Source organism: Malus sylvestris, chromosome 5 (genome assembly GCF_916048215.2).
Source record: "Malus sylvestris chromosome 5, drMalSylv7.2, whole genome shotgun sequence".
NCBI lineage: Eukaryota > Viridiplantae > Streptophyta > Magnoliopsida > Rosales > Rosaceae > Malus > Malus sylvestris.
The window spans coordinates 46,355,989-46,380,317 of NC_062264.1; the positions used below are offsets into that span (position 1 = coordinate 46,355,989).

General features: G+C 40.3%; 4 protein-coding genes across 4 annotated transcripts; 1 reads left to right on the forward strand and 3 right to left on the reverse strand.

Moving 5' to 3' along the window:
- Window positions 1-560: 560 nt before the first annotated feature.
- Window positions 561-9,632, reverse strand: LOC126623972 (probable carboxylesterase SOBER1-like). Its single transcript, XM_050292955.1, has 6 exons — window positions 9,294-9,632; window positions 8,448-8,500; window positions 8,002-8,125; window positions 7,777-7,898; window positions 944-1,051; window positions 561-847 (listed from the first exon to the last, which is right to left on the reverse strand). The coding sequence occupies exons 1-6, from the start codon at window positions 9,559-9,561 to the stop codon at window positions 758-760; spliced, it is 765 nt and encodes a 254-aa protein (XP_050148912.1). The 5' UTR covers window positions 9,562-9,632; the 3' UTR covers window positions 561-757.
- A 264-nt stretch (window positions 9,633-9,896) lies between these two features.
- LOC126623988 (mitochondrial pyruvate carrier 4) lies at window positions 9,897-12,232 on the forward strand. Its single transcript, XM_050292978.1, has 5 exons — window positions 9,897-10,062; window positions 10,853-10,951; window positions 11,073-11,125; window positions 11,739-11,812; window positions 11,891-12,232. The coding sequence occupies exons 1-5, from the start codon at window positions 10,008-10,010 to the stop codon at window positions 11,934-11,936; spliced, it is 327 nt and encodes a 108-aa protein (XP_050148935.1). The 5' UTR covers window positions 9,897-10,007; the 3' UTR covers window positions 11,937-12,232.
- A 269-nt stretch (window positions 12,233-12,501) lies between these two features.
- On the reverse strand, window positions 12,502-15,634 carry LOC126623980 (uncharacterized). The gene is made up of 3 exons (XM_050292968.1): window positions 15,135-15,634; window positions 13,285-13,434; window positions 12,502-12,991 (listed from the first exon to the last, which is right to left on the reverse strand). Exons 1-3 carry the CDS (start codon window positions 15,462-15,464, stop codon window positions 12,872-12,874), a joined length of 600 nt encoding a protein of 199 aa, XP_050148925.1. The 5' UTR covers window positions 15,465-15,634; the 3' UTR covers window positions 12,502-12,871.
- A 4,139-nt stretch (window positions 15,635-19,773) lies between these two features.
- Window positions 19,774-21,194, reverse strand: LOC126623968 (uncharacterized). The gene is made up of 2 exons (XM_050292952.1): window positions 20,604-21,194; window positions 19,774-20,472 (listed from the first exon to the last, which is right to left on the reverse strand). Exons 1-2 carry the CDS (start codon window positions 21,016-21,018, stop codon window positions 19,961-19,963), a joined length of 927 nt encoding a protein of 308 aa, XP_050148909.1. The 5' UTR covers window positions 21,019-21,194; the 3' UTR covers window positions 19,774-19,960.
- Between the last annotated feature and the right edge of the window lie 3,135 nt (window positions 21,195-24,329).

Here is a 24,329-nt window from a genome sequence, read left to right on the forward strand (position 1 = left end):
TTTCCAAATTCTTTAAATTCAAATTCTAATTGAATACACCTGAAATATTATAAACTTCTTTAAAATTCTAATTGAATACACCCGGATTTCTAAAGATTTTAATAAACTATCTTAAAATCTTAATTGAATACACATTAAATTTCAAAGAATAATTTAAAATCCTGATTGAATACACTTAGATTCATTAAAAGAATTAAAATCCCTTAAAATCTTAATTGAATACTCCCCCCTTAGACCGCGTCAAAGGGAGTTTCAATTTAATAGATTATTGAATAATATGGCACTGCAAGTAGGATGTCATCTTTCGGATACGATTTCGTTTTCTAATAATAATAACGTGCATTTTGCGCTATATTTTGTTGACTTGTAAATTGAAAACATACAACTACAAGTGTGTTTAAAATCCACAAACGGACAATGTGTCTTGTTTTTGAAAATTTGAGTAGGATCTGAAAATTCTAAAAACTTCGAATAGAAAATTTATAATCTTCAAATGGCAGCAGCCTGATGAGCGATGCACGAAGACCATTGGGAACAATAGGAAGATGAGTGAAAGAAAGTTCACACAAGGGCAACTTACTATTGTATTCAAGTCTCATCCGAATCCAATTCGAGACAAGGCAAATTTTACACAAGCCACAATGATCAAATATGAGTCGGAGTATAGCCGTGAGTTTTGAATTTCGCACGTTCATAACGATTCAACACCAAGGACCTATGACTATAATCGGATCCAAGGTCACATTCCCGCAAACCATCAAGAAGAACTTTGTAGACGAGTTTTGATCCATGATTCCAGGTGCTTGAGCTCCTCAGTGGTTATTGAATGTCCAAGACCAGGATAAGCCTGCAAGTTAGAACCGGATGAAATGTAGGAGTTGAATAAAAGTGGAGTATGCGTTCATTCGATGAGTGTTGTGTTGTGTTGCTTGCGTATTGTTACCTTAAACTCGCAGCTTACACCAGCTTGTTCGAGGAAAGGGGGACCTGCTTGTCCAGCTTCAAACAATACCATATTGTCGGCTATCCCATGAGACCACAAAATAGGCGTCTGCACATGTATTCAGGTATACGTAATCAGATTGTTGAATCACGTGAAAATGAACATCAAACCACCAGTTCGTTTCAACCAAATTTAACATTGAGACCACGAAATTAGATTTATTGGGAAAGTTCGATTAATAGGGGAGAGGACAGCTCATATACTAGATATCAAATATATGGGACAAAGTCCAGGATGATGGCGATGATGGTATCACAGCATTATATGGAAATGCAATTTCAAGTTCGAATTCTTAGAATGACAACAACAACAACAACAACAACAAAGCCTTTTCCCACTAAGTGGGGTCGGCTATATGAATCCTAGAACGCCATTGCGCTCGGTTTTGTGTCATGTCCTCCGTTAGATCCAAGTACTCTAAGTCTTTTCTTAGAGTCTCTTCCAAAGTTTTCCTAGGTCTTCCTCTACCCCTTCGACCCTGAACCTCTGTCCCGTAGTCACATCTTCGAACCGGAGCGTCAGTCGGCCTTCTTTGCACATGTCCAAATCACCAGAGCCGATTTTCTCTCATATTTCCTACAATTTCGGCTACTCCTACTTTACCTCGGATATCCTCATTCCCAATCTTATCCTTTCTCGTGTGCCCACACATCCCACGAAGCATCCTCATCTCCGCTACACCCATTTTGTGTACGTGTTGATGCTTCACCACCCAACATTCTCTGCCATACAACATCGCTGGCCTTATTGCCGTCCTATAAAATTTTCCCTTGAGCTTCAGTGGCCTACGACGGTCACACAACACGCCGGATGCACTCTTTCCGTCCAGCTCGTATTCTATGGTTGAGATCTCCATCTAATTCTCCGTTATCTTGCAAGATAGATCCTAGGTAACGAAAACGGTCGCTTTTTGTGATCTTCGCTAGATTGCTCCGGTCATTAGTGTGGATAAGTATATAAATGGATAGAGATAGGAAAGCAAACACAAGATGTACGTGGTTCACCCAGATTGGCTACGTCCACGGAATAGAAGAGTTCTCATTAATTGTGAAGGGTTTACATAAGTACATAGGTTCAAGCTCTCCTTTAGTGAGTACGAGTGAATGATTTAGTACAAATGACATTAGGAAATATTGTGGGAGAATGATCTCGTAATCACGAAACTTCTAAGTATCGGAGTGTGGTGTCGTCTTGACTTGCCTTATCTGTCTCATAGGTAGATGTGGCATCTTCTCTGGAAGTACTCTTCCTCCATCCAGGGGTGGTATCTTTAACTGGTGGAGATGCACAAGGTAATGTATCAATTTCACTTGAAGCTTACTTGTAGTTTCAGGCTTGGTCAAGCGCGATACAAACCATGTAGTAGGAGTCCTCCAAATCGCCGAGCTAGGGGGTCTGCTGAAAGAGGTGACAGACAAGGTAAGCAATCAGAGCTCCGACTGATTGTTCACCTTCTCCCCATCTTGCAGCAGCATGAAGGATAAAGAGAAGAAAAATGAGAAGAGATGATATGAGATACTTTTGCTTTTGAAGAAGTAACTTTCCACAGGCTTATTCTTGAACTGATCTGGAGGGTTTTCTGGTTTCCTCCAGAGTATAAGGCCGACTGAAGAATTTGAGGGTCAAAACAAGTCCATCAAATCTAGAGTACGTTCCACCCTGCTGATATGGGATACTTTTGCTTTTGACAGAGTAATGGATGTATCGGCACGTGTGCTGTTACGCTTGTCTCCACATGCTTCCTTGTATCCTTCGCACTTGCCCTATCTGTTCCTCAAGCAGATGCGGAATCTTCCCTGGAAACATAAGATGATGAAGATGAGTACTCGAGAGCAATGCCAGGTAAGTAATCAGGTAAGGGGTTCCAGGCAGTCAGTTCCTGGCTGGAAGCTTGATTCCAAGTGCTGACTGATTGCTCTCTTTCTCCTTGTCTTGCAGGTAAAAACAAGGCCAAAAGAAAAAACAGGGAAAAAGCATGATATGGGATACTCTTGCTTTTAACCCTGATGATATGAGATATTCTTGCTCTAGTATAGCTTGTTTGCAGAGGTATTATCGGGGGGAAAGAAAGCTGAATATTTCGAAAGGCTTTGTTGGGAGTGCCCTCTCAGATATGATGAAGGGTTGAGCATTTTTGCAGGTCTGCCTGTCCGTTGGGGATGGAGGTCGACATATATAGGAGTCTCCCTAACAACAAGTAGTAATGCTATTCCTTTACCCTGCTTGGTCATAGCACGGTAGTGGGAGCTGCCAGTTTCACATGTTTTAACTCTGTCAGAGCACTTTGAAAAAGTGGTCTGTGGTATCTGGCTCTCGAGATTCGGAGAACGATGCCTCTTCGATTTTTGAGAAAGCAATCATGCTGGGGGTCTGACTCTCGAGATTCGGAGAGCAGTGTCTCTTCGATTTTTGAGGAAGTAATCATGTTGGGAGTCTGGCTCTCGAGATTCGGAGGGCGGTGGCTCTTCGATTTTAGAGCAAGCAATCTTGTTGGGAGTGTTGTCTCGAATGTGAGTAAAGGTTGGACATGTTTGCTAGTCTACCTTGCCACGAAGCACAAAGGTTGACACACAGGGACTTTCCAATTATCCAGCAATGGTACTGTTCCTTTACCCTCTCTTCGATTTTGAGAAAGTAATCATGTTGGGAGTCTGGCTCTCGAGATTCGGAGGACGGTGCCTCTTCGATTTTGGAGCAAGCAATCTTGTTGGGACTGTTTTCTTGAATGTGAGTGAAGGTTGGGCATGTTTGCTAGTCTACCTTGCCACGAAGCACAGAGGTTGACACACAGGGACTTTCCAATTATCCAGCAGTGGTACTGTTCCTTTACCCTTGTGGGTAATAATATGGTAGCTAGACCTTCAAAATTTATGTGTCTAAACTTTGTTAGTGCTGTTTCTTTGCTATTCTTTTACCTTTCTTGGTCAGAGCGATGTAGTGGGAGCTGCAAGCTTCACGTGCTCAACTTTGGCAGAGAACTTTGGCAAAGTGATCTGTGGTACCCATGAGTTATTGTTGCGTGTGGGAAGTGGGTGATTGAACAGTAAGATTTATGTGCTTTCTACTTCACCAGAAGTCTTCGACAGAATGCCCATAATTTCTGCAAAGCTGAGTGTGCGTGTGACAGGTGCTGACAAGGCTAGAAAAGTAGGTGCCTCTTCGATTTCTGAGATCGGCCCTCGTGGTCTCTGAGCAGCCCAGCTTTTGAGAAAGCGAGCGCCTCTTCGATTGATTCGGAGAACGGTGCCTCACCGATTTTTGAGAAAGCAATCATGCTGGGGGTCTGGCTCTCGAGATTCGGGGAGCAGTGTCTCTTCGATTTTTGAGAAAGTAATCATGTTGGGAGAGTGGCTCTCGAGATTCGGAGGGCGGTGCCTCTTCGATTTTGGAGCAAGCAATCTTGTTGGGAGTGTTTTCTCGAATGTGAGTAAAGGTTGAGCATGTTTGCTAGTCTACCTTGCCACGAAGCACAGAGGTTGACACACAGGGACTTTCCAATTATCCAGCAATGGTACTGTTCCTTTACCCTCTCTTCGATTTTTAAGAAAGTAGTCATGTTGGGAGTCTGGCTTTTTAGATTCGGAGGACGGTGCCTCTTCGATTTTGGAGCAAGCAATCATATTGGGAGTGTTTTCTCGAATGTGAGTAAAGGTTGGGCATGTTTGCTAGTCTACCTTGCCACGAAGCACAGAGGTTGACATACATGGACTTTCCAATTATCCAGCAGTGGTACTGTTCCTTTACCCTTGTGGGTAATAATATGGTAGCTAGACCTTCAAAATTTATGGGTCTAAACTTTGTTAGTGCTGTTTCTTTGCTATTCTTTTACCCTTCTTGGTCAGAGCGATGTAGTGGGAGCTGCAAGCTTCACGTGCTCAACTTTGGCAGAGAACTTTGGCAAAGTTATCTGTGGTACCCATGAGCTATTGTTGCGTGTGGGAAGTGGGTGATTGAACAGTAAGATTCATGTGTTTTCTACTTCCCCAGAAGTCTTTGACAGAATGCCCATAATTTCCGCAAAGCTGAGTGTGCGTGTGACAGGTGCTGACAAGGCTGGAAAAGTAGGTGCCTCTTCGATTTCTGAGATCGGCTCTAGGGAGCCCAGCTTTTGAGAAAGCGAGCGCCTCTTCAATTTCTGAGATCGGCCTTCGTGGTCTTTGAGCAGTCCAACTTTTGAGAAAGCAAACGGCTCTTCGATTTCTGAGATCAACCCTCGTGATCTCTAAGCAGCCCAACTTTTGAGAAAGCAAACGCCTCTTCGATTTCTGAGCAGGCGCCTCTTTGATTTCTGAAGCTCCGTCGAGTGCAGATTTTTATAGAGGCTGGCATTAAGTTCCAAAGCACACTTGAATCTCCACCAGTAGAAGCTTCATTCTTGCACTTCTAAGATCTTGATTTGTCCGACCTCTTCTCTCTTCAACACCTTTGAAAATGTCTGGCCCCTCCGACCGTCGTTTTGACTTGAACCTTGTTGAAGAGGCAGCCCCGCCTTCTCCAGACAACATATGGCGCCCATCCTTCGTCTCCCCAACTGGTCCTCTTACCGTTGGGGATTCCGTGATGAAGAATGATATGACCGCTGCGGTGGTGGCCAGGAACCTTCTCACTCCCAAAGATAACAGACTACTTTCCAAACGGTCTGATGAGTTAGCTGTTAAAGATTCGCTGGCTCTCAGTGTTCAGTGTGCAGGTTCTGTGTCTAATATGGCCCAACGCCTATTTGCTCGAACCCGCCAAGTTGAATCATTGGCGGCTGAAGTGATGAGTCTCAAACAGGAGATTAGAGGGCTCAAGCATGAGAATAAACAGTTGCACCGGCTCGCACATGACTATGCTACAAACATGAAGAGGAAGCTTGACCAGATGAAGGAAACTGATGGTCAGGTTTTACTTGATCATCAGAGATTTGTGGGTTTGTTCCAAAGGCATTTATTGCCTTCGTCTTCTGGGGCTGTACCGCGTAATGAAGCTCCAAATGATCAACCTCTGATGCCTCCTCCTTCTAGGGTTCTGTCCAGTACTGAGGCTCCAAATGATCCCCCTCCGGTGCCTTCTCTTTCTGGGGCTCTACCGACTGCTGAGACTTCTCCTAAGCAACCTTTGTGAAGGCTCCCTCTTGTGTGTTTATTTTGACTCATGTATATGTACATATTTGTAGCTTATCGGGGATATCAATAAATAAGCTTTCCTTCATTTCAACGTATTGTGTTAAATACACCAAAGCCTTCTTCGCTAAGTTCTTTGAATTTTCTTTTGTTGAAGCTTGTATGTTGAAGCTTTCTGAGTGGAGCATGTAGGTTGGGGTAGTGTTCCCTTAATTTCCCGAGTGAGGAAAACTTCTTGGTTGGAGACTTGGAAAATCCAAGTCACTGAGTGGGATCGGCTATATGAATCTTAGAACGCCATTGTGCTCGATCCTGTGTCATGTCCTTCGTTAGATCCAAGTACTCTAAGTCTTTTCTTAGAGTCTCTTCCAAAGTTTTCCTAGGTCTTCCTCTACCCCTTCGGCCCTGAACCTCTGTCCCATAGTCGCATCTTCTAATCGGAGCATCAGTAGGCCTTCTTTGCACATGTCCAAACCACCGTAACCGATTTTCTCTCATCTTTCCTTCAATTTCGGCTACTCCTACTTTACCCCGGATATCCTCATTCCTAATCTTATCCTTTCTCGTGTGCCCACACATCCAACGAAGCATCCTCATCTCTGCTACACCCATTTTGTGTACGTGTTGATGTTTCACCGCCCAACATTCTGTGCCATACAGCATCGCCGGCCTTATTGCCGTCCTATAAAATTTTCCCTTGAGCTTCAGTGGCATACGGCGGTCACACAACACGCCGGATGCACTCTTCCACTTCATCCATCCAGCTTGTATTCTATGGTTGAGATCTCCATCTAATTCTCCGTTCTTTTGCAAGATAGATCCTAGGTAACGAAAACGGTCGCTCTTTGGTATTTCTTGATCTCCGATCCTCACCCCTAACTCGTTTTGGCCTCCATTTGCACTGAACTTGCACTCCATATATTCTGTCTTTGATCGGCTTAGGCGCAGACCTTTAGATTCCAACACTTCTCTCCAAAGGTTAAGCTTTGCATTTACCCCTTCCTGAGTTTCATCTATCAACACTATATCGTCTGCGAAAAGCATACACCAAGGAATATCATCTTGAATATGTCCTGTTAACTCATCCATTACCAACGCAAAAAGGTAAGGACTTAAGGATGAGCCTTGATGTAATCCTACAGTTATGGGAAAGCTTTCGGTTTGTCCTTCATGAGTTCTTACGGCAGTCTTTGCTCCTTCATACATATCCTTTATAGCTTGGATATATGCTACTCGTACTCCTTTCTTCTCTAAAATCCTCCAAAGAATGTCTCTTGGGACCCTATCATACGCTTTTTCCAAATCTATAAAGACCATGTGTAAATCCTTTTTCCCATCTCTATATCTTTCCATCAATCTTCGTAAGAGATAGATTGCCTCCATGGTTGAGCGCCCTGGCATGAACCCGAATTGGTTGTCCGAAACCCGTGTCTCTTGCCTCAATCTATGCTCAATGACTCTCTCCCAGAGCTTCATTGTATGACTCATTAGCTTAATACCCCTATAGTTCATGCAATTTTGTACGTCGCCCTTATTCTTGTAGATAGGCACCAAAGTGCTCGTTCGCCACTCATTTGGCATCTTCTTCGTTTTCAACTTAGAATGACAAGACATAAATTATTGAAGCACAATAACAGATGCTAATCATGAAACATTTCTGAAAAGTACCCTTTTCGCTTCTGGTTTTATTTGTTCCACCATAGATGAATTGAAAGGAAGCCATCCACTAAACACTGCACCTCCTCCTAGAGTTTTAGGGTATAGCAGAACACTTGCCAATGTCAAGGCACCTGATAAATATATTGTATTTGCAAGTTACCAGCAGTAAAGAAATCAATCGCACAAGTGTTTATAGCAGTGTGTAAGTCTGAGTGCATAAAGAAAGAGACCGACCTCCTTGACTGAATCCACACACAAAGACATTGCTAGGATTTGTGCCAGCTTCTATCTCCTTGTCTATCATCTTATGCACATTCTGAACTGCTTTAAGCAGACCAGCTTCTTCTCTTGGAGAATTCTGAAACACGTAACAACGCGATCTTCAGTAAACAACACAGTATAAGCAATTTTATGATCAAGGAGCAAAGAGACAATTCCATAACACTATCCAATGGAATACATAACACAAATTCAAAGATAAAGATTTAAGCGGTAGAAAAAATAAATTTAGAGAGACTGATGGCATTATCGCCTAATGACCACTAATTTGACTTTAAGAATAAGGGTGGAGAGTAAGATCAAGATTATAACACTGTCTAGGCACGTGCTAGGTGCTAACAATTATCAAGCAGATTTAGAAGAAATAAAAAAATATGAGAAGAAATGTAACCATAACTTACAGATGTCATAGGAATCTCGTGGATGTCAAACCATGAAGGCATCACAGCACCATCTACAAGAACAAGCAAATCAGCATAAGGAATGCTATTAGATCATACTTACTTGCTTAAAACAAATTATGCTCTTCATAAAGTCTTAATTAGCACAAGGAAATCTCTGCAACATTAAAGTCCAAGCATGCCTTCAATGACCAAAAAAAAGAGAGATATCCGCAGTTTCAAACTAAAAGCAATGGAACTTAAGTACTGATGACAAACTAACTCAAGTGATCTTTTCCCTCTTCATCTATGGTTCTGAGCACTCATTTCAATATACTTTCAACAATTTGCAGCACGAAACAACTAGTTTCTCTCGTAAGCAATACAAATTGTATCCATTCTAGACGACGACTTGTCAAAATTTAAACAGAAGTCTAATATTTCTAACCAATTCTTTGCAGTGTCAAAATATCAAGGACCCTTCAAGTTCATCCTGGCCAATAAGCATTTCATTGCAAATGTAGGTTAGGCCAGTTAGTCAGTGCAGCGTACCCGCCCCCTGGAACCCAAGTCCAAACCCCCTTCTCATAAACCATGCAGTTTAAATTCACGCTTTGTGAAACCAATAAAACAAAACGCATTTGATCATTTAACAAGTCAATAGCTTCCCATAACAATCCTCCCAACCCATGTCAAGCAACTAATCAAGAACCTTAATTGCATATAAATAAAGTAAAAGTACCAATTTTGATTAAAAACCCATGAAAATTAAAGCACAACCCAAATCAAATTAGCCATACACAAACAAATCCAATGCATGTAGAAAGGAAGCATGCCAAAATTGTCCGAGTGAAAATGTAAACTCACAGTTGCAAGAGACTGGGGTCGACGGAGCAGTTGGGAAGGACCATTTGGTGTTCCGGAACTCAGGGGAAGTGAAGAGGGACTTGATGGGCTCGTTGGCTGGGCCTGAATCGCCCAACCCATGAAGCCAGAGAACGAAGCTCCGAGCCGCCATTGACGCTGGTCTCGGAGAAGATTGATTTGACGGTCGGGAGAGTAGTATGAACAAGACGGTGCTACTCACGGTCACTATAAACAGAACAATTGGCTTTGCTATAACGATAAGCTTCATGCTCGATCATCGTCCGCGGACGAGCTTTAGAGCTTTCGCCAATTTGGGGGAATTCGATGTCAAATGACTTAAATTACCCCTCAAAATGTATTGATTTACCTTATGTCCTTTCATGTTTTTCACATGTTCCTTTTCAACAACCCTAAGCTTAGGTTTATAGAGAAACAAATTTTCAAGCGGATGTGATTATTAATGCCGAATTTCATTTTAATAATCTTTATTTAAGAGAAAAATTAATAAAAAAAATTTTAAAATTTTGAGTTTTAATAATAAGAACAAAACTGCTTGTTACGGAGCATCTTTCGTTAGATCAGCCCGCCTTTGATTGCGAACGTGGCGGAACACTATTGGCCACCTCAAAACACACGGTCGAACAGAACAGAACAGATCTTGTTGGTCTCTCTCTGACTTGAGCGAGCTGCAGAAAGCTAGAGAGAGAATAAAGCATGGCGACTTCGAAGCTCCAGGCGCTGTGGAATCACCCGGCCGGCCCTAAAACCAGTGAGTCCCACTCCCTCCGATTTCACATCCGAATTATCTTATTCTCCATATATTTTTATTCGAATTTTTGCATTTTTTTTCTATTTTTTTTAATTTTTACTGTCTAGCAAGATTTAGATCTGCTGCGTTGGATAAAAACACAATTTGAGCATTTTCCTATAAATTAAAAGTTGGAAATTTGGAAAAGCAGTTGGTTCTTTAGACCAATATGTTCAAGTTTGAATTTTTGAATCGTTTCCACTTATTCTTTGATCAAGTGCACTGAAAATTTGTTTTATTTTTGAAAAATTAAGGTGCTTTCGAACAATGTGATATTCTAAACCAATGATAAAATGAATTCAAACTCTAGGCCGGTACACCAAGCGTCATAATACAAACGGGTGACTTGGTGTACCGGGCCGTGTTCTCAGCACATTTGAAAATTTTCTCGTGTTCAAGAGGTAGGCAAAAGCACCCCAAAGATTTTTCTTATTGAATTGTTTGTTTTGTGGTATGACAAACGGATTATTTAGTATAATGCTATTTGTTGTGAAGGATAGTGATATGTGGTAATTAAGTTAACTAATGTCGTATTGCAGTTCACTTTTATTATAACACTTAGCATACTGAGCCATGTTTCCGGCACATTGAAAATTTTCTCGTGTTCAAGAGGTAGGCAAAAGCACCCCCAAAGATTTTTCTTATTGAATTGTTTGTTTTGTGGTATGACAAATGGATTATTTAGTATAATGCTATTTGCTGTGAAGGGTAGTGATATGTGGTAATTAAGTTAACTAATGTTGTATTGCAGTTCACTTTTGGGCTCCCACATTTAAATGGGGAATTAGCATAGCTAATGTTGCTGACTTCGCCAAACCACCCGAAAACCTTTCATATCCTCAGCAAATAGGTTCGTATATGTTGTTGTTTCATGTTTTATAACCAAGTGGTGCTGTAACTGTATTCAATCTTTGTAAGATGCAGATCGAGTCCCCTCAAATTAATATTTCCCGCTTTTGTTTTGTACCCAGCGGTTGCGTGCACTGGAGTTGTTTGGTCACGTTATAGCACTGTCATAACTCCGGTAAGTTGAACTAATTGACATAATGTTCCTACCCTAGAACATCAGAATATCGATGATAGTTGATCGATTCAGGAAGTGTCAAACAGCTGTTTTTCTGTGAAATTTGTACATAACTCCGGCAATTGTTGCATGGCTTATATGATGAATTCATATATACAGCTTGTGCTTTTACTCTCAAATTTTGTAGATCATATGAACTAGGAACGTATCTTTTGTGGATTTGGCATGTACTCTGTGTGGTTTAATTTAGGTTTCCTTCACTTGATTCGTGTGTTAATTTGTAGTCGTGAATATGAAACTTTCTACTTTCCGAGGAGAGAGAGGTTTGAGAATTAGATGTCAGGTTTCGTTAGGTGAAAGACCTGCTTTCGGTAAACTTGTGAGCTCCAAAACCGTAGATACATAATATTCGTCACAAGAACAAGAGAGTCATGGATGTACTTTGATGTGGAAATAGAACATAAAAAGGTGCTTGGTTGTGGGTAACAGATGAGTGACAGTGCGCATTAAGGATTAGTCTTTTGGTTTTGTTCTTGATTCTGTGTATTGGAGCTTTCCCGAACGGATTTTCTGCTGGATTTTGAGTTTAGCGTTCTGTGATTCGCGATTGCAGAAGAACTGGAATCTTTTTAGCGTGAACGTAGCAATGGCAGGGACAGGCCTCTACCAACTCAGTCGTAAAATACGGTAAGTTCAACGTAATGTTATTTGCTTGGTTGAATATTTACGCGCGTGTTCATCATGACACAATCTTCTACTTTCCAGGCATGACTATTTCTCCGAGAAAGAGGCAGCAGTTGCCGAAGAATGATGACGAAAATTGTGCCAACCGCATCTTGTCATGGCTGCCAAGGCTCATGTTGCCTCCTTCCCTTCTCTTTGTATTGAATTTGATTTTTTACGCGCAAATGTTTGATTTGCCTTCCTCGAGGGATTTGGACAATATTTGTATTGAATCTGATATCTTACGGGCAAATGTACGATTTGCCTTCATGGAGGGATTTGGACAGTTGAGTTTGATGCGGTAAGGGGTATTTGTACCTCTGTGGACAGTTGAACAGCCAAAAATTCCCACCAAATTCACTAATAAATGTTACCTCCAACTCTCTTCGACACTCTTCGACAATATTTTGATTTGCAGTGCTTACGTCTAAATATAAGCATTTCATACTCCCTCCCCCAACTTCCCAGGTTCTGCAGAATTTTCCGGCCGGAAGGAAGAGAGTAGCTGTATGAAAATGATCGATCTCACACAATTTCATGGAAAGTTAACTAATCGCAGAGTGTATAAATGGAAAATCAGGCATGATGAAACTCAATTTCCACCCATGCAACATCTCGATGAATTCGCATGGATAATCGGCCTAATTAAAGCGTAGTAAGAACTAATACTTCATAAATGTTTAATGGTTCAAAAGTTTACAACCTCACTACAATTTCCAGTACATGTCCCATCTCAGAAGTAAACAAAACAGGCCGGCCGAAAAAAAATCAATCATTTTAATGTTGAAATTGTAAGAATTGCATCTTTATACCAAATGGGTATGATTTGCAATCAGCTAAACAATGAAGACTAACGGAACACGTGAATGCCACCGAAACTCACTTGCCCTATACGGCCGTAGGTAAAATATAAAGCCAAAGGGAAAACTGAATTCAGAATTCGGCTCCAACAAATTAGCTGCTCCTTGTAAAGTTATGAGTGCCAGTTTTCGAAGACCTCCAATATGGGCTCGACTGCTGCAACTAACCATTTCTGGTTTGTTCAGCTTTCAGACCAGAATCGTTGTCGTTTTCATGCCCATCAGAGCCCAAACTTAACTCCAACGTTTCATTCAGATCTTGGCATACTACCTGATTATTCTCCTATGTATGAAAAAAAACCACACCAAATTATTGTTAATAACAAAATGAAATCAAACCCCTTTTGATTTACTATTAGAGTTCAGGTACCAATATGATTTCCACAAGTTCTTAACAGAGAAAGGCAATTAAATTGAATCCCTCCAAGAGATAAGTACAGTCAATTTATGGTTCCCACACACACTAATGCATATAATAAGCATGTGTCTCCAGCATATAAAATCCTTGCTACACGAACGCAAAACAAGAAATGGTTTTAAAAAAAACACAAGCATAAAAAGGCACAAACGTTTCACCTGATTTTCTTCCATAGGAACGTCATTAATATCGGGTTTTTCATCTAAACCCTGATTCTTGGGGTTTGCCTCTGTATCAACTGGATCATTATCAATTGAGTTACCTTCATCTTCTGTAGCCTCATTTTGCTCTTCTTCTAGTAAAGCAATCTGCTTTGTCAAAAGAATGAAGTTATCATTCAACAGAAAACCCCCACCAAAAGCAAACAAGACACTTAAAGACAGTCAAAATGACCCTACGGTTCCTACCCAATTAACCCCATTCCAATCATGGAAACCTATCTAGCGATGTTATGATGGTGACCAGGGGAATGCTTACAACTTAAAACACAATGAACTCAATATCATAACTATCTTAGAGCCATTCTACCCATAATCCAATACAACAACAAAAAAGTCTTTTCCCACTAAGTGGGGTCGGCTCTACCCATAATCCAATAAGAGTGTAAAATCATAGAGAACCTCTACAATGTTTTCAAATGTCATACGCACTATACGGACCAGTAAAAGTGACTATTCCCAATATCACAAACTCAAATTTGACTACTTCGTTGTAGTAGGAGTTAGGCCCTTAAGTAACTAAAGGGCAGTTCCTAGTAACTATTTTCCTAACTATCTAGTGTAAGCAAACCATCTGTTTTCCCTCCAGCCATCCACCATAAGAATAAGATTTTTGAAGCCAGCTCAGTTTATGAAATTGGTAATGTTTCTTCTAGATGGAAATTGGTGACATGATCTTATTCTTATGACACGGCCAATATAACTAGGATGCTGCTTGATTCAGTCATGCATGTACTAGTGCAGATTTTTGGAAAAAAAAAAGAATGGCTCGACACACCACAAAGATTCAGAGATCAAAATTTTCACTGAATATTTGCACTTAGCATAAAAAAATGTATAAATAAGTACTTATAAATATTCAAAACTTCATCAATGCATTTACCAAGTTTCGTTACTACATACCTGCCAGTTGGCACTATGGATGAATGGCTGGAAACTCTTTCCAATAGAATAAAGTTCAGAGAAATACCAAAAGGAACTACAAAATGGATATCGGTAACAACGTAGTATATTACTGTCTAGAGAAAAATGTCAATGTAACCCCAAAAACCAACTCCTAATTACCGAGATTATATATCAACTCTGTGCGAACGCTAGCTGAATTTTGTAATCAGTACAACCTCAAACATCTTATGTTTTCTCATAGAACTGAATCTTTTACTACAAATACAAAGTTCAGCTTAATGTGAGCAGCATTAAGTATGATTCACTTCTCACCAATAAACAATCAGTTTACGACTAAATACAAAACTTTCCAATGTGCCAATCCTTTCTCGATCCTAAATGAATTATCGTGAGCCGAATGAAGTATGATTCACAACAGGATTAGGACTACTTATAAATCAAAAAACCAAACCACACCAAAATCCAATAACAACTCTATTGTATCCAAACTTCAACATAACAAACGATAACTCATAACTCGAATTTGAATTCTAGCAAAACTGACTACAAGGCATACATTTTTCGACTGCAGGACTTGCTACAAGCATTAATGCAAATCACGAGATCCTCACTTCACTCAGTCCACAACAAACTAACATAAACCCATAATTTCCAATGTTTTAAACACTTCCTTCCCCAAGATCCCTGAAACTAAACCCTAAATTACTATTAACCCAAAACAAAATATATAGATTTCAACTCAATTACAAAAAACCCATAAAGCTTTCATTAAAAAATACAAAAATCAAACAACCCAGAACATCAATTAGACTTCAATCTAAGAATTCCAACAAAATCAAACAAAAATACATTCAATCAAACAAGCAAAATTGGGGCAAAATTACCGGAATGTATTTGAATTTTCGGCGGGGCGGTTCCTCGCTCGCTGCCAAAGCGCCGTCGTCCTTGGCAGAAACCTTGTCCCTGTCCCCTCCATTGGCGACTGCGCCATTACTAATGGCAATCGGGGTCCACTTGAAAAGCAGGAGATGCGAGCCGTTATTACCATTAGAGGAACCGTTAATCTGGTGAGAGTGATGGATGGAGGTGTTGTGGTTGGAGGGAGGAGCTACGTGTACCCACTTCTTCTTCCACTTCCTCACCGGCCCAGTAAACACCGTTGCCGGTCCGTGCCGGGTCGAGGTGCGCCCGAGTCGGGCCCCAACTCCCTCCATCTTGCTGATGGATCTCCGATTCTGCGTTGGCGACTCGCTAGACGTCCGATCCGGCTTTAAAAATTAAAAATTAAAAAAAAAAAGAATTTTTGGGAATTTCTGTATGATTCTTTGTTTCTTTGCTTTCTCTCTCTGAAACAAAGACTTTCTCTCTCTAGATTTGGGTGGGGTGCGTTTTTGATTCGTATATATGGTTTCCGTGTTTGGGTGGGATTGGGCGGTCGTCGGGCACTGTTACTATTTTGACGCTAAATCAGGGCCGTCTACGTGCATTCGTACTAGATTGGGGTTTTTTATTTTTCGGCATCCTTCTAATTCACTAAATCAGAGGATCCGTGCCGTTGAAATTTGATCCAACGGTTGAAGTTATTAAAACTTTTATAGTGGATCCCTATTTGTAGTCGTTTGATCAAATTTTAACGGCACGGATTCTCTGATTTGGTGGATTAAAATGAAGAAATCCAAAAAGGATCATTTTCCTTATTTTTCTTCTTATTCACATCTAGAAGCATAAAATAATCGACCTATATACGAAGAATTATTTCTAACACTCTAAAAATTTAAATATGCACTCTAAACTTTATATATATATATATATAAGTAAAAAATACTCTTATAGAGTGTAAAATTAAATTTTTGAAGTATCATGCCAATAATAATTCCTTATATATTTATTATTCAACCACAAATTGACGAGTGACTAATTTCCTTCACATGTAGTCGCAGTATCACATAAGTAGGCAGCGTACATTTGGTCCTCGTAGCAAATAGTATGCAAAAGCAGAGCTAATGACTCCAAACAATGAATCCGTGAAAATACAAACTCGAGCTAGTGACTCTATGAACCCCTTGGAGTTCTTATTTTCGAACAAGTACGATACAATCTGCATATTCACAATTCATGAGTTGATGATTCGCGATTAATATGACTCACAACTTAAGGGCTTATAGCCATATAAGTTACGAGCCACGAATCCATAAATTTAAGCAAAGAAACTAAAATACTAGCTAGGGGAATCATGGGATGTGCCTTGAAACTTGTAGTTCAAGACTCATGACTCTCAGTAATGTTATATCCATACCAAAAGACTCACTCCATCATGCATGAGAAACCATGTCAACTGAAAGAAGTTAGAATTCGGGAACACACATTTTTAAGGAACACTTCATAACTTTTATCAACGTTCCTACAATGTTTAAGACCTGGACATGGGCCGTCTGAAGGATGATGAAGGACAAGATCGATGTGGTGAAGAGTGGAAACGCACTTAGGCGTCTGAGCGCACCGGCCTTCCTTGTTTTTCGATCATCACGGATGCCCTGTCATGAAGGTTCGGCCATCTCCAACCAAATGATGGCCAAATGGCTCCATTTAGCTCTATAGTCCTACAAGAAATTCTATTTTAATAAACAGTGATAGGCCATATTTTATATCATCTCCAACTGAGGAGGTTAAAGGACCATAGACCAAACATAGTCATTTGACAAAAAACCATCTCCAACTGAGAGGGTCAAGTGGTCATATGCCAAACTTAATTTATTATTTTAATTAATTTAATATGGTTAATTAAATTAAATTACCATATTAAAATAAGATTTTCAAGCATATTTTGAGTGTCACTTGTCGCCAAAATGAATAAGCCTCCGGATTTCTTATTTTTATATAATCTCAATAATTTTTTATAGGATTTTGAGTAACACGTGTCGCTAAAATAAGTAACTCTCTAGATTTCTTATCTTTATGTAATCTCAATAATTTTTCTGATAAGATTTCGAGTGACGCGTGTCGCTAAACTGAGTAACTCTCTAGATTTCTTATCTTTACGTAATCTTAATAATTTTTCGGATAGGATTTTGAGTGTCACGTGTCGAGATGTAATTGGTTGTGCAAATTTTAAATAGGATTCTTATCTACGTGACACTTCTTATCTTCAGCTTTCAACGTTGTAGGAATGATGTAGGTATTTATAGGAAAAAAAATTAGATTTTTCTTTTTAAAAGTTCGTTAAAAAAAAAAAATCAAATTCCAATGGTAGCCTTACGACAACATGACGTTAGCTAGTTGGCGTTATGCTGATGCCTCAAGCCTGACATTCTGGAGCTAGAATGTTGGCAAAATGTCAAGCTTGACATTCTGACATTGAAAGGCTGGCAAAATGTCAAGTTTGACATTCTGGCACTGAAAGGCTAGCAAAATGTCAAACTTGACATTCTGGAGCTGGAGGGCTGGCAAAATGTCAAGCTTGACATTCTGGCGCTGGAGGGTTGGGCCTCGTTGGTTGGAAATGGCTAGCCCGCTGACCTGATTTGGGGGTTTGGGTCCGGTGGGGCCCACAAGCCATTTGGCGTAACCCTCGGTTAGAGACGATTTTTGTGTCATTTCGAGTTATTTTTAGCCCTATGACCCTTTGGCCGGATCTGTTGGAGATGGCCTTATGCAGGAAGCCGCTCCAACTCCTCTAGTCCATTCAGTTTGGCCAACTTCTTGAGCTTCTTCCTCACGAACTTGTTTTCCACTAGAGCTGGTTCTCACTGCCTCATGCCTCAAATCCATGACCTCGGTTGGAATCCCTTCTTCATCAGGGTCTGTGGGCTTGTTCCAAAATTTCGAATTCTTAAACAGAATAATAACAACATTCAAAAGCAAACATGCTTGAACAAAAACCAAAGTGGCAACATATTTGCTGTACTCCCATCACACGTATCAGCTTTTAATTATGCAAATTTAGGCAGCGTTTGTTGCACCGAACTATTTCAGACTGGACTAGCTTCTGGGACTCTGGCTTAGACTAGACTAAGCTGGACTGACTTAGTGAAACGTTTTGGTGCAGTGTCGAACTAAAAAGAAGGATAATAACAAACTACAATATTATATTTTTTAATTCATATCTAATAATATTATATTAATTCATTTTATCTTTTTTATTCTAATAAAACTCTCCCTCTCACTCGAAGCCTCCATCTTTTTCTCCTCGTTTTCTTCGTCCCACACTCTTCTTCCCTTCCCTTCTTTTTTTTTTTCCGATTGATTGCCAAATTTTTTCTGCAAAACGAAGAATTGAGCTTGGTTTTTTCAAGTTTTTGTTCGGTGCAAGATCCTAACTGGAGAGAGCTTTCCAAGTCCATGGATTCAATTGGAGCCGCAAATCTGTGGAGCGGCGGAACCAGCCTGCAACGATGCCTGGCGAGTTGATCAGTGATAAGTCGAGGTTTGTGGAGTCGAGGAAGTGAGAGACGACGATGGCTTGGATTTGCAGATGGTATGGGCAAGCGCGAACGCTCAGATCGGCGTTAGCGTCGAGCTTTGGGTGAACGGCAATCTAGATTTGCTCACCCAAGGAGCCATCGTCCTAGTCGAGTAGCAAACAAGAAAAGAGGGAGAGAGTGTGGTGGTCTGGTGGTGTGATTTGGCTGGAATGAGGACAGAAAGCAAGCAACGCAAGGAGAATAGCAGAGGGAGGTCTTAGCAGTCCCATGGTTATTGGGGGGTCTTGCTAAGCCCTTTTAGCGAAAGGTTTTGTCCATGCGAGTCCCCCTTAGTCTCATTAATGTTAATCCCAGCACGGAACAAACACGTTATTAGACTAACAGCTAGTCTAGTCCAGTCCGGTCCCATTTAATGAGGGCAAATAAACGCCCCCTTAAAGTTCTGTTACCCAAATCCTTTGAACATTTAGATTGCGAATCCCTGAACCAAACAATTACAAGCCAAATTAAAGCATACCACGGGCAATTAAATCACAACAATGATCATCTACATTCAAGGGAAGAAAAACAAGGGGTGTGCTATCCACCCACCCCATTTTACTTCTCACACACCTCTTAATAATTTCTGTCATCTTCTTCAATTCATTCAATCGGATGGTTGAAAATTAAAAAGGTGTGTGAGAAGTAAAATGGGGTGTGTGGATATCACATCATAAAAACAAACATGCTGTGAACTGAAATTCCTACGCAAAATTCCAAGCAACCCACATTTTCGGCCAGATTCAAGAGCTTTCAAAGAAACAAACAAAATTGGGTGCAAGAACCAAACAATTGGATCAAACAATCCATCTCGACTGAGGGCTTCACAACAGTTTGAACACGAATATAAGAGAATGGACATAATATGGTTTTATTAGCTAAATTATAAATTGAGTACACCTCAAAATACACTTTGGACTTGAAAATTTGATGATTCTTAACATGGGTTTGGTTGTGAATTACAGTGCAAGAAGATGAACACACTATACTAAGTGATTGACTTTAACTTACAATTGAACTGCAAAGTACAATTTGAAATTGAAAATTTTGATAAATCATCATAAACATGGGAACAATTTTATCTTACAATTTATTTGAAAAATAATAAATATTTATGGGTATTTTACGAACATTTTCTCTAATCAAAACCGAGATGGGTATTTACAATTGCAACATGGCAATTAGGACCGTAGCACCAAAATTATAATCTCAAATTTAATACAACAAAAATAAATCATACAAAACGACAGCTATAGCTCTTGAAACGCCGCAGTCAAACGCCCAACTCTCAAGCCATTCTTACCAGCAAAATCATCTCTGCAATAGTAAGACTTCGTAGGCAAGGCCTCAAACCCCATTGATCTCTTAACACCACCAAATCCATGGTTGGATTCCAATGTCTCATTGGCGGCGGCTGATGATGCTAATGCATTTGTCGTGCGCTTGTAGGATCCAAACCATTTGGCCTGCATGTACCCGTTTCGCCGCCATGGCGGCATTGACATGTCCACGCTCTTCATAGATTTTTTGATCTCTGTGCACATTAGCCTCACGATTTTCTTCAGCTCATCGACTTCTCCGACGAATGTGTTTGGAAAGACGTCAAGGAGCGATGTGTAACGTGTCGTGGGACGAGCAATTTCGAACTCTCTAAAAAGGAATGGTTCGACAATGTAACGAGTTCCTTCGAGGTTGACATCGACAAACTCGTAGTCCCCTGCTGGAAACCGGCTCGATTTCACCCACTTTGATTTGCAAAGGCCTGCACCAATTGGATGAATAATGTAATTAGATATCAATCCCAATAGTTCTCAATGTAACGAGTTCCTTTTTTCTTTCAAATTTTGGGAACCAAAACATAAATAACACTACTAAGTTAAGAACTTCACTCACCAGCATCAAAACCCTTGTGGCGCAAGTGAGTCATTAACCTCCTTTTGAAACCCGGAGACGAATTGTCGTCCCCGATGCCCGCCAATGCAACTTCCACCTCAGTAACAATCTTCTTCTTCAACCCGTCACTTTTTACATAAAACAAACTCTCCAAAGAATTCTTGGTCTCCGAATCCGACCAATCACCGGCCTCCGATTTCTCATCGACCAAGTGTTCCTTCTCGTTCCGGACAACGTCTTGGTCGTCACCCCCTTCTTCGAAATCCCCTCCCTCGATGAAGGACTTGACAAGATCAGACAAATCCGCAAAACTCTCCCCCGCCGCGGAGTACTCGCTCCCGCTGCTCTCGCACAGCCTCACCCGCGCCACCTCGTCGAACGCCGCCGCCACTCTCTGAAACCTCACCGCTCCCATTCTAATTATTTTCTACCAACCGTGTTCTTCAACTTGATCGGCGAAATGATTGGAGTGAATGACACAAACGGGTGTTTTTTTAAAGCGATAGACAGAGAAGTGTTGTCATGATTTGTTCATGGTGTTTACATAAAAGACAGAAGTCGAGAAAGACAAGGAAGATGATGACACGATGTGAAGACCTAAACGCCGCTGCGCATTATTTATAGGGAAAGTTGAGTTCAATGAGTTATATTGAACCTGCCCGTTTAAACGTCTTGGTTCCGTTTTCTGTATTTCGTTTGTTGTGTATGCCTACCTAGTCACCATAACTCGTAGATAATAATGTAACCAATATTTTGGGGATTAGTCACGCTTTCGCGTTGATTTAAAAGCATTAAACTTTCCTTAATTATAACTAGGAGATAAGGATGACCAAAAATGAAACTGTAATTACCAAATAAGTGATGGAGTGATCATAGTTTATTCGTTATACTTCAAAGTTGTACCAATATTACTAGGAATAGGAGTATTTTGATAAGGAAAAAAGTGAAACAAAACACTTGTATTTCAAAGTACAAAGCTCCAAGCTTGACATACATTCTTTGGTCGATATTTTAGCAGTTGAGGATAGTTGTCTAATATGATATTAGAGTTTTAATAGTCCATGAAGATTGGTTTTGAGTTTTGTCCCCTCTTTGTGTTTTAGTTTCGATGATTTCTTGGTTGTACCAAGTCTAATGAAATATTTGTCTCAATTTAGTTCACTTTTTTTATTTTTTAGCAAAATTTTGTTCAACTATGATCTCCGAAAACACAATCCAAAAAAGATTAGTATCAATCTTTAGTTTATTTGTTTTGTGTTTCAGCTTTTGCATAGTTCAGGTCAGAGCAAGGCGTCATCGGATTTCTTGGTACTATTTAGTTCATGATTAGCTTAAAAGCATAATTTCTCTTAAATTTCAGGTAGACGGACCATGGACTCACTCCAACAACACTGATACTGTTCCCACTTGGTCACCTGTTCAATCCGTCAGGTGTAGGGTTTTAATACAAAAGGCTCGGTGTTAGTTAAAGTGGGGTAATTTTAATTAAAGGGCTTGTTGTCAAGCCTTTTGGCCGATGTGGGACAGAGGAATTCTAACACTCCCCCACACGTGAGACCCTGTTTTATGGGCCACACGTGAAGTTCCACACATCGGCAACCATGTGGAGCCAAGCCGGGGCTCACCCGTTCGTGCGGGGCCAATGGGGACCCATCAATTCGCGTGGGGCTAATGGCGACCCACCCATTCACGTGACATCTCTTGGCCTACGTGGAGCCAAGTAGGGGCTCACCCGTTCCGCGGGGTCAAAGGGAACCCACTCGTTCACCGTTCACGCGGGGTCAAAGGGAACCCACTCGTTCACGTCGTAGTACGAGCCCGTCCCCTGGCTCTGATACCATCTTAAATTTTAGGTAATTGGGCCATGGACCCACTCCAACAACACCGATATTATCCCAACTTGGCCACTTGCTCAATCCGTCAAGTGTGGGATTTTAATATAAAAGGCCTTGGTGTTAGTTAGAGTGGAGTAATTCTATTTAAAGGGCTTGTTGTCAAGCCTTCTGGCCGATGTGGAATAGAGGAATTCTAACAAGTTCTGCTAACACAAACTAGTTCGACATGATTAGTTATCCAAAAATAACGATGTTCATCCTATATGTATATGTATCTGTGTGTGTGTGTGTGTGTTCACATGATCATACTATATGTTCTAATAATGCCTATTTCTGTGTTCACATGATCATACTATATGTTCTAATAATGCCTATTTCACAAAAAAATTTGCAATGACGTTGCTTAATCATAACTGTAATCAAGATAAACGCCAAACCAAAATGTAATCCTAGCACAAACTAACAAATGCAATATATGCTTAGGCAGGTAGAATATGCTTCTATTCTTCTTCATCCTCTCCCTCCATCGTGGTTTGTTCCTTCTAAAATTAGAATATGCTTCTGTTTTTCAGTCTCAAATTTCATATTTTGTAAGTTGATATACTAATTTAAGAATTGCATAGGTGTTCACGTGTATCGATTAGTGACTTTGATTGAGTTGTTAACGCAATGTGGCAAGTTTGGCACCCTTTGGCCTACGCATGCATGTGGGTTCGCATACTCTCCAACGTGCCAAATATGTTGTCGTTTTATCTCTTGTTTTAAAAATAGATCAGCTAGTGGCTTTGTCATTGTAGTTCATCATTTTAAGGTCAAAAAGACTCACAAATGCATCTTAGTCCTCCCGGTCACCACCTTGTGATTTATCGGCCCCGGGAAATCGAACTCAACTTTTGCAATGTAGAATATGAGCTTGAAATTTATCTCTAACCATTGAGTTACCCCGTGATGATTTGTCCTCACTTCATCTCGGATGTGGCAAATCAAAGCTGATAATCATTACTAGTGTCCAGGTTCAATGAACATAATGAAATGTGTCCACATGCATTGGATATAAAATTTTCGTCTTGTTCTAAACCAGTGTTATACAAAGCTACACTAGTTAATCAAGAAAACCGTGACCGTGTTAAGACGTTTAACAGCTAAAGTAATTGCAAGAAACTCGAACACATTCCAGGCTCCAGCCGCCAAAAGTGGATACGACTAAAGGGGCAAATTTATGAACTTTGACAGACATGCATGCATGCATGTGGATGGTTAATAGAGTGCAATATAGTCTTCAAATTCACTAGATTTTTTATCGTGCCGCTATTTTAAGTTAATAACGAAATTTTATTATTTTTGAACTTTGTCAATAAAAATACGTAATTATTGTGGAATATTGTCATTGAGGTCTAGCGAAAGTGAGGTACTAAAGGGCATCAACAATACTACAATGTTCTGTTGCATCAGCGAGAGGAGCACCATCTTATGCAGAGAGCCTTGAGCCAGACGAAAGAGATGTGGGACACGGCTTGAAGTCTTGCAGTGCGAGGAAGCAGATCCAAGGCTAGTTGAGTTATTACAGTAAATAATATTGTATATAGAAGTCTCTCTTCTTGTAATGTTAAATAAATATTAGTAATCATATCTGTCTCAGCTTAGTTGGAGATTTCATGTCCAATTTGAAGTTCAATACCTTGTCATAGTTAGCTAAACATGTTACATAGTTTATTGTGGCAATATAGATATGTGGCAAAAGTGTGTAAATATGTATAGTTTGTAAAAAAAAATATATATATTAAAGGACGATCCAATTTCGTTGGATGATAAGAGAACGTATATATTGCCATCAGTCAATTTTGTCATCCATTTTTGGCCAACTGAACAGTGAACATTGTCTGCTTAATAT